The sequence below is a fragment of the Eptatretus burgeri genome, chromosome 3 (genome assembly GCF_056783735.1).
Source record: "Eptatretus burgeri isolate ZD-2024b chromosome 3, Ebu_testis_v1, whole genome shotgun sequence".
NCBI lineage: Eukaryota > Metazoa > Chordata > Myxini > Myxiniformes > Myxinidae > Eptatretus > Eptatretus burgeri.
The window spans coordinates 80068621-80079563 of record NC_140963.1 but is presented as its reverse complement, the minus strand read 5'-3'; the positions used below and the strand labels follow the sequence as shown (position 1 = coordinate 80079563).

Sequence of the window (10943 nt, the reverse complement as noted above, 5' to 3'; positions counted from 1 at the left end):
TTTATATAAATTAAAATGGTACTTAAGTCAGAATGCACCCAAACAACTGTAAACATCATTAAATGTCCATCCGTAAACAGGAACGTTTGTTGAAATACCTCTGCTCAATGTAATGATCTGTTTGATCTCAGAACACTATCATCACATGTGAGCAAGTCCATTTTCACCGTACTCGGCACAAAGCCGCTTGTTCCTTGCCAGCCATCTTCCTTCCAGCTCCCACTTTGTTTCTGTTGATACGAAGCCTTCCACCTTTTTTTCCTTTGATTCTTCCATCTCGGTCTTCTGTTGATCTTCGGTTTTGAGGAATTCCCAATTAACCATCCCTCCATTTCAGATTGAAAATACAAAGCAAATGGACGTGTTGGATGAAATTTGTCTGCGAGTGGCCAAAAAATAAGCATACTGGGTATGGGCACATACATATTTAATAAGCTTTCTCCGAATTAGCTTCTTTCTTTCTTTCTTTGTTTTTTTTGCCAACAGGATGGGTGCGTGCATATTTATAATAATAAGCTTCATCTGGATTATCTTTTTAGCGAACTTGCGATTAAAAATATTCGCCAAATTAAACTCATTCCTGTTCAGCAATTTGGCACATGACGACTTAAACCTTGGGTATGAATCTTCGTGCGAGCGAATGCAAGGGAAACGTGACACGGGAGGAGGCCATTTGGCCCATCATGTATGTGCCACAACCGCACATCGTAACCCCAAGCCAATCACCCAATTCACGAGTACACTCACCCTCCACGACACCAACCCCACCCACATCACAAACCCAATCTATCCTGGCATCCAATCAATGGAAAGAGGGAAGATGAACAGCAAGGGTGTGGGGGATTGTTTGGGGGTGGGAGGGGGGGTGGACAGAGTCAGGGGCGATGAGTAGGTACATCACATGGAACATCAACAGTCATCATTTTGGGGGTGTTTTATTGCTTAGTGGACAGTTAGGTGAAGGTTACGTTAACACAGATGACATGAAATGAGTTTCATAACACTTGCAGTGCATTTCTGTTTGTCCTTGTACCCCTCTATCCCCACTGCTTCTCGGTAACTATGCATTTCCACTTTATAACTATTTACGGTCTTTGCTGTTTCTATGTAAGACCATACCATGCGTTAATAACTCTATGAAATACCCCTATCTCGTTACTGTTTTAACTCACGTTAAGTTCAAGAATAGTCGTGAGTTCGAATAGGACACAGGTGTTTAAATCTCGGTGATGATGTAAGTTTGTTGATGTGGATACAATACAGACACAGCGGGGGCAAAATTCCTTTCCATATGTTCCTGTTGCTTATCCCGGTCGATTTATAAGGTCAAGCTCGACTTGCTATGTGTATAATAATTCAGGATTCACGTTAACGCTGAGATTATAAGTGTGAAATTGAAAGAAAAAAAAAACCCCCCATAGACCCCAGTGATAGAGAGTTAGAAATTGCTGTCTCTCTCATAGCTGGAGCACATATGGTTTGTGTACTCGAAGAATAAGGCTTGCGTCGAACTTTCGAAGCAAATAAATAGCTTTTGATTGCCATAAATATGTAGCCAAACTACATCAGTCAGCCCCCTGTAGGAAAGAGTATAATTTGGTGCAAAAGCTGAAGGCTCGTACTCCTTTTTTGTACCACTAACATGTAGTTTGTTTGTATTAGAGTGCATGTAACCACACCATAACACACTGAAATCAGCATGCCTGTGGCACTCGCTCTCCTTGGCCCACGATTGGATGGAAAAACAATGGGGTAAACCAGATGCCAAAGACTGTTATCAGCATGTATTTTCCTGCATGTATTGTTTATCTCCCCCAAACTCCCTCTCTCCCGAGGAGGAAAGCCGGACACTTATTTTTGTTTGGTTTTCCGTTCTTATTGTTTGTTTTGACACTGGTCACAGGAGTGACGCCGTGACAGATCTCAACAAGACGCAGCAATTAACAATGTGGAGCCTCACCATGGTATATAGATGACAGTAGATCTGAGAACCAATGTGGACTCACTCACTCACTGACCCACAGCACCGTTACAATAGCTTTTTGCATTCCTTCGGTAACGTGCAAGGCTAATAAATTACCCCCCCAAAAAATTCCCACATCCATCTATATTGTGAAAAATACATCGGTAATGGTTCGTACGTATATACCTTAATTCTTCCGTATGCAGCCTGTGCCTGCTGGTTGCATCATTACTGGAAGCGCAGATGTGACGCCGATGCATTACCCCTGTCTCTAGTAAGCTGGTACTCATTGCTGACCTCGGAAGGATGACAGGCTGAGTCAACCCACCCAGTGTTATTTAATGGTGGGACGGGCTCAAACTCAAGACCCTAATATCGTAAGCCAGCCACCTTAACCGTTAAGCTAACACCAGGTTTTCGTGTATACCTAATATACATAGTACAGTTAACTTGTCTATTCACCATTATTAATCAATTTTATGTGAATTAGCAGAATACCCATCACACACAGACAAACCTCCATTATTAAGGAGTGGAGATGAGAAAAGTGTTGCCACTGACAACAACATGCAGGTGCACAGACAGACACAGAGTGAAAAGACTACACACGTTATATAACACAGGGTTAATCATCTCTCACTTGGATATAATGCACATTCAATGTAAATAATGAACTTGTGGTTAAATTGGACATTAAAATTTTATGGTTACATTGAACAAGTTTTCGGAACTGTGCCCCAAGGCCGGTTGGGTGCGTGAGCCGAGTCTGCAGGCTTTGCAGCATTCGTCAAACTATGGATGGTGTGGGCAAACACTCTCAGGAATGAGTGCAGATAACTTCGACATCATCAACATTCAAGGTACAAAATGAACTTGTGGTCAAATTGGATGTAAAAATGTTGTGGCTACATCATATATAATTATTCTAATTGTGGTTAAGGTCGCATGGGGTGCAATACGAAGGTAGGCTGCCCGAGGGGTGCCATATTCAATGTGGTCTACATGCAGACACACACACATAATTGGAATACCCTTTCCTGTTCCTTTGGGAACGGGTGAGACAAATAAATTTTTGCTTTAAACCAAAGGACTCCAAAAGGGGCCCTCGGTAATTACCAACAGGGTAGGAAATGTTACCGATCAATACTTTCCCAGGCTCAATTTGTTCTTGTCTAAGCTTTTCCTGCAAAAATAAATACACTAATTATCTTGTTCTGATGATTCTATTAGACAAAAGTGGTCAGTAATTAGTTGGAGATTCTTCTTCTTTCTATTTGACCTCTGTTAATTTTTGTCTAATCGAATTGTGAAGACGAGATCATTTGTTTTTGTTGTTTTGAAAGAATGGCTTAGACAAGCACATGTTTAGCCAGGAAAAGTATTTGTCGGTGTCATTTCATCCCCAGTCGGTATCGGTCTGTATCAATCTGTAATTAGTCGTGCCAGACTCGGTGGCATAATTGTTAGAGTGTCCACTCTGAGTCTGGGAGGTCAGTGGTTCAAACCCAGGCCAAGTCATGCCAAAGAGTTTAAATATGCTGTGTGCTGCTTCCTTGCTTGATGCTCACATTTTAAAAGGATAGAGCACAGACACAGAAGCTGGCAGGATAACCTGGAGGTATGCACACTTGCCTCTGAGCCATGTAGCCTGGGTTTTGATCTCTCCTGCGGTTTCACAGGTAAGGCGAGGCATCAACGTGTGTCCAATACAAAATATGGCTGTTAAATTTGGCATCTTGTCTGCCAGTTTGGGTGTTGAAGATCCCACTGTGTCCTTTGCGAAGCGTAGGCGAGCTATCACCGACAACCTTGCCAAATTCCAAATTCCTGTTCTAATCCACAGGAGACAGTGACCTCACCCCTTGCAAAGCTGGCAGAGTACAGCTTGCATGCATATGTTGACTTGCTAGAGACAAGACAAGACCATGTAAAACGGTCTTGATGTCCACGTATTTTGGTTTTCCAGTTCCGCTGTCACATTTTACTCTGTTCATTTGCCATCAAAGTATGAACAGTTCACACAAAGCTGCGAGACAGGATTCTGTCCCGTGCTTTCCCACGTTAGGCATTGCCAGTGTATGAGTGTGGGTGGGCAGAGTAGGAGTGGAGGAATCAATATTATTGAAGTATCGTGAACTCTTGGCAACATTTTTTGGCATTGAAATAGGTACAAATATGGGATAAACCCACACGATGGCTGCTTGGTGTTTTTATTGTTGTTGTATCCATGATTGAGGCTCATGGAAGAGCTTGAGCAGAATGGAAAGGGGGAAACACCAACAGCAGAGCTGAGGTGAGAGTGAAAGTGAGATCAAGAGGAGGGGGAGAAGGACACATGGGGGTGAACAAGCTGCTCAGAAGCTGAAACACAGCAAACAGAAGAAGGGGAAAGTGGGGATGAAAGATAAAAATAGTAAACCAACCAACAACTAACAAATGAAAAGAGGTGAGGGAGAGGGGGAAAATAATCACAATAACTAACCTGGAAAAAGGGAGTGCTTGGGTATGAGGTCGTAGATCATGAGTATTTATTGGGGGGGGCGGTGGAGGGGGGGCTAAGGTAGTGGGGAATAGCTGTCTTGAAACCATGTGTGGAAGAATGGGACTGAACAGACTGGGGAAGTTGGTTCCACAGGTGAGAGAAAAGTGAAGGTGAGCAGTGAGCCTGGACTTTGAGTGTTGAACACGAAGTGGATTACTGGCAGACCACGTGTGCCCTTTTAGAGACCAAGGAGGGACAAAGCCAAGAGAAGGCAGAAGGCAGGCAAGACCAAAATGAGGTGATGGACTCGGAGAGGCCACCAAAATAGTTTCTGGTCTACTTGTTGAAAAACAATTTTTGTAGTTTACTATTAAGAAAATAACAACTTTGTAGTCTAGTACCGTACTGAAGTAGAAAAGGTTTGTTGTTGTGTACGACTCCAAAAATGGTTTTAGTTTATTGGTAGAAAAAAAAAATTGTTTTGTCGGCTCGTAGAAAAAAACGTTTGCAGTGTATTAGTAAATGAAAGGCTTGTCGTGTGCTCGGAGAAAGACTGGTTTCTCGTGTATTCGTACAAAAAGGATTTTTTTTGTTTTTCCACATGCCAGGTGTGGATTTTAATTTTAATTTTTTGCTTATATTGATTGTCTCTTGAGAATCTTGTCCATATATCACGTGCTGGGTGAGGACATTAGATCATTGGGAGATATCTGTTTACTTTCACATTAATTGCAAGGACAGAGGAGAGAGACGAGGACAACGACATTAATAAAGGATAGGCGAGTTAACGGATTACATGGGATTTGAACCTGGAATCCCCACATCCTGAGGAAAGTACTGTAATGGAAATGCCACACAAACCAACCCAAGTAGCGCATTACTCTGCTGTCCATGTCAGGTTCAGGGAAAGCCCAGGTATATGGGATGACATTTGCATAATTTTTCATATCCTTCTTTCTCCTCAATCTGTTTTCTTTTGCTGTCATCATAAAGGTGCCATTTGGGGAGGTTTCTCACGTACGCGATTGGCTACGCATCGAGGGCACTGTGGGTCGACCAAAACACGAGCACCCGAAACGCCCCATCCTCGGCCTGGCTTGCTCCAAGCGAGAGATCAGTGGTGCTCGTTTCTGGGCTTTTTTCCGCACCCTGTGCGGTGATCCGGCTGTGTTTTTTCGCCACTGCTACGTCCACAACTATTGTCCACTCGCCTTTCTGGCCGCCAGTGGCAAGAACATCACTCCTCCACAGCTCCCGGCGAATCAGCGTGTTGGGTTGACGGCTGCCTGTGACCAAGCCTTGGTGCAGGCAGTTCGGTTATTGGGGACACGCTTGTTGATTGGGGTCGGGCGCTATGCTGAGCAAAGAGCACGCGCCGTGCTCGAGGCCGCGGAGTTGAATTCTGTGGTTCGGGTCGCCTTCCTCCAACATCCTTCGCCCGTGAACCCCACCGCCAACCGTGGATGGGAAAACATCGCCCAGACACTAATAAAAGATCTGCATCTCCTGCCTTTTCTCACTGATAAAGGGGAGGGTTATCCTTGAATGTTTGAGCCATCTCGATGTTTTTTTGTTTGTTTTTATTCCATGAATCGATGGCGACCTGCTGAGTGCTTCAAAAACATTGTGCTTGCAAGCAAGATCCCATCATGGATTGGGTACTCTTGGAAAGGATTTGGATGTCGCTGTTTTATTTTCCTCAATATCCAAAAGATGTAATAATGACTAATGTTTTTTTATTTTGAGATCAAATTGGTTTTTTTGTGTACATTTACCTTTCACATCCTGAATATCATATCACATTCGAATCATGTTGACTCCCCTTATGGTCTGTCATTTGTCAGTTAGCCGTGAATCATGGTGAAGCGCGAAGCTCATATGGTTCTGAAATGGCCGTCACGAGCACACAAACGTAGTCCCTCTGAAGTCTGAAAAATCACGAAGAACAGCTGCTTACAGCCAGCAGTGTGAGTCTCTAGAGGACCTCTGACTGCTTTACAGTTAACCCTCAGCCAGCTGCATTGCCTTAAGGCTAATGTTGTACTTCAGCATGCTGATGGGTGTTTCTGCTTGCTGAGCAAGATGCGTGCATGGCCCAATGTCTGCCTGGCGCGGTTTAGGCAAAGCAGGAATGGTTCAACAGTCAATAGTATTAGCCGGCGGGAAACGTCCCCAGACTCACCGGCTCTGCTTCTGCTTTGGAGCTGCCACTCACGGGTTGTTCATTTGTCTTGCTGGGACATGGTTGGTGTAGGAGGGGTGGGGTCGTGGAGATGGAAGGAAATATTTGCTCAACAATGCGTAGTGTCATGGCCCAGTAAACACAGTTCGGTATGCAAAATGGATTGTGTTGTAGAAATGTGAAATTTCAGGCAAAGATGTGCATGTTTAAAGGGGTTGCATTGTCCAGACCATTATTCACAATGGACAAACTGTGAATGGTATTTATAACTGACAGATATGAAATATTGTGTTATGATGTAAATGATCACAATATTTTCAAAGTAAGTTGTAATTGAGATTATAGGGTTGAATTTCTGGTCAGTCACATCTTTCATTTTTGAAACTAGAATCAATCGTCATGTCCATCGGTCCACCATTAACCCTACCGAACCCAACTTTTACTTGTAGGTTGCAATGCTTCCTTCACTCCTCTTTTCCTGTTCGTTCATTCCCTTGCATATTGTATCCAACTGTTCATTTGTACCCTTTTTACCCTCCACGACCTCACACTTCCATGAGCCTCAATCTTGTTTAAAAATAGGAACGGTGTGGAACATCTCCCAAAACCCAGAGTGTTGTTTCTCACCACACTGCAGGTGGAATGGAATCTCTCAAATGTCTCACACTTCTTGATATGGGTTTCACATTTTCTAAAAGGGAATCAAACATTTTGGGAAAGACGTTCACACGCAGTTCGTGAAGCCTTCGGACTCTTCAGCGCACAATTCCTGAAATATTTGGCTGTAACTGCCTCTCTCAGTCAGTCTCCTCCACCATTCTTTCATGCAATCGTTTTTATTTTGTGGAGGTTGTTTGTTCTGAACCGCATAAGTGCTGTCATCATAGGTAACTGGTAGGCGTACTTGGCATTGTCTGTTGCTGTTCTAATCCTTTTGGCATTTTGAAGAAATTAAATTTTGTTTTATTTTATTTTATTTTACTTTCTAGTTTTTTTGTTTTTGTCGGGACCACCTTAAATATTTTCCTACACCCACTGAGGAATTGGGTTGGGGATCATGTAACATTACCTTTCACATAGCTACAGAGGCTTAGGCACCAGAGAACAAAAAAAAAATCCAACTCTCTTCAAAATTCATTCGTTTTTTGCCTTAAACACTCCCGACACTCAATGATGAACCAGTTTGAAGAAGATTCATTCTGCCATCTCTGAGAAAAATGGCAACACATACAAACATCTCTCTTGTAGTATAGATCAAGCACACTCGGAAGGTGTTTGCGCACGAGGATCCATCATCCCACAAACTTGGACAAAAACCAGAGTGAAACTTGAAGGAGATACTTGTAACCGAAACGGTATGGACATCATGGCACCTCTCAGTTATAACTGACATTCTCGGTTTCTGTTCTGGATGACAGACTCGCCGAGGCTTGAGGGGATTGAGGCGGGCGTGGGATTTTGGGAGAATATCGTAGATCATGTTTCGTTTGACTACTGTAAGGTGATGTATATTGAGGGATTGCCGTAAGAGAGGGTTAAAGAATGAGCATGTGCTAACTTTGGAGAGAAGGGGGTTGGGTGGAGGTTTTAGTTCATGCTGAGAAAATTCAGCAGAGTTGCTTTAACTTGATGGGGCGGCTATTTTTTTTTCCCCCATGCCCTCCCTACATATTGCAGTACTCTACCGTAGTCCATGATAGTCACTTTCCATCAATCCACACGCGGTTAAGCAAAATGGTGCTTATGTTGGAGAGATATGTACAGTAACAACGGTTTGCATATTGCTTATATATTTGATAAACATGACACCTTTAAAATGTAAATAAGTACGTTGTAGTCTTTTATGGTCAGTACTTACTATTTCGAATAAAATTTCAAGATGTAATCTTTCCCGTTTGCTATAATCTCCCACTCCAGCAGGAGATTATGGAATTTAGTGACCATGTCATCCAAACTAAACGATTACACAAGAATTGAAATGCCATGATTTAAAGTGATTGTGTTTGGATTGTTTGATGTACGTATGATTGGTTTAAAACCTGGAACATTCACAACACGCATTCATTGTCGCTCAGATTTACGATCACACTCGGAAACAAATTAGAAGTGTGTGCTGTGTTGTGTTGTGTTGAGATCAACGCATTTGCTCCTTTGGCTATTTTTCTTCTTAATAGGATTTATTGATATTGAGGTTTTTTTTTTATTCTATTGATACTGATGTTATTTTATTGATTCGTGCATTATTATTGATTTTCAACATTATTATGAAAGTGTCAGTGTGTTGGCTCCAACGTGGTGTGTTTTTGACATTTAATATCATTGCCCATTAATAGTTGTAACCCAGGATGTTCAAGTGCACCCAGTTTCCCATCCACTGTTTGTGCAGTGTATCTGGAGTACTTTGTGTATCCCTTCGCTGTTGAAATAATTTCTGCAACAGATTGAACTGATTTGAAATTCCAATTTGATTCGGTTCCAACACAGCGCTCTCAACAAACAGGCTTCATTAACCTGCGTGGACAGCTTCCCCAATTACTTACGGTCTAACGAAGTTCCACTGCCATGATTCCCACCTTATAAATTAATTGTAACATCCAGAGCACACTGTATGTGGAAAACGATGTGAAAAAAACTCATCATTTCAGCCAGCTAACTGTGATTGGGTCATGGGGTGGAGCACACGGGCTGAGTGCTCGTAACTCCCGCTGTACGCTGCCACACCATTTTTAGTCCCCTACTGGTATACTTAGTCCCACCAGAGGGGACTATAGGTTTGCTGTCTGTCTGTCTGTCCGTCCGTCTCTCCCACATGTGGTTTTTCAGACTTTTTTCCCATACCCTCTAACATATTCAACTGAAACTTGGTATATGGCTTTATTATGATGAGTTGCAGAACAAATTCGAGTTTCAGGATATTTCGTCAATTTTTTTTTTTTACAGTTATGCCCTTTTTAAACTTGGAAAATATCACATCGGTTGAGGACTTGTATTGCAAAGCAATTCTTGCTCTTGTTCACCTTCTTTTGATAAGTTGGACTCCACAGATGTTTTTTGCTGCTCTGCTTTTGAAGCACATTTTTCTCTGATCTGTACAACGCGGGAAAAAAAATCATCAAAAGCATGAAATGTTGAAAAGGTATGTATGTGTTCTGTATCATGTAACTGTCCCTTAAGGGAGCTAGAGGATGTTTTAGAAACAGATCCACATGCTTCAGTAATTGGACAGACATAATGTACCCTTTAAGGTATTGCTGAAGGTCAGTGTTAAAGTCTGAGGAGCAAATCCATCGGTCTTTTTTACATAGTATGCAAAAGCTTTCTACCCCTGTTGGTGTCTTGTCACTCACCTCGAAACTGTCTAGCCTAGGTTTGAATCCCAACCCAGCTATAAACTGGCATCCTGGTGTTTCACAGCCAGAGTGATTCATCAATTTGTGTGTCATCCCTTGGATGGACTTTAAGCTGGGTGTTCCATCTCCCAGCATTAGTTGGTGGACGTTGAGGATACCTCTGTGTCCTTCACGAAGAGTAGGCGAGCTATCGCCGGCACTTTGGACAAATTACTGCTGGGAGAGGGATATGGCACACTGCCAAGCATGATCCTTACCAAGAAACTGGTTCGGTGGAACCAACGCTCTGTAACTGTGTATGGTACATCAGTCAGTGGTGTCTTCTAAATGTCTCATAGAATCTCTGCACATTTCCCTCTGATCACATAAACTTACCTGGTAAATTTTGCAATTGACTCATTCATGCTACATTTCACAACTACTTTTTATTATTCACCCAATCATTCTTTCATTCTAACGTCACCAAACCTGTGTGTATATCGAAAAATTAAATTCCACCGAAACAGCGAGTGTGATTGGATATTTACCCCACACAAGTGAAGCGAAAAGTGGGGTTAAGCGTTTGGTTCACTTTGTCTGTGTCTGTCTACAGACGTCAGTTTATGATCAAGGAGGAACTTCATTTCAATTGAATTTTATATTTTGCACATTGTAGAACATGAATCAGAACATCAGTCGGAACACAAACCTGCAGTTTAGCAGTACTTTGTCTCTGAATTTGGAAAATTGTGTGGTATATTGGCCTGAGTGCACATGCGCACAGAGTTAGTAACATAATTTTTTCGCTACGTCTGCTTGGCTGGAAGTCAAGCAAAATTGAAAATCATTCCAAACAGGAAATTTAGTTTTTACGGACGTCTTAAAGGACACAAACAACATGCACGAGGAAGCAATGTAACGTGGTAAATAAGGTGGTGTAAAAGATTGTGCCTCAATGGTGGTAAACTTCTAAAAATAGTGTTTTTT

The 10943-nt window shown here is 42.3% G+C and overlaps 1 protein-coding gene across 3 annotated transcripts in view; it reads left to right on the top strand.

The window, feature by feature from the left end:
• The window catches only part of SMUG1 (single-strand-selective monofunctional uracil-DNA glycosylase 1), a 39360-nt gene extending 30848 nt beyond the window's left edge, over window positions 1-8512 (top strand). For 2 of the 3 annotated variants that reach the window (XM_085874179.1, XM_085874180.1), the window contains one exon: window positions 5439-8512. In XM_085874179.1, the coding sequence (XP_085730305.1) occupies window positions 5439-5990 (552 nt within the window). In that variant the 3' untranslated portion in view covers window positions 5991-8512. Of the gene's footprint in view, window positions 1-2705; window positions 2824-5438 lie in introns of all 3 variants that reach the window. The other variant, XM_085874181.1, reaches the window with a different exon arrangement.
• Window positions 8513-10943: the final 2431 nt, after the last annotated feature.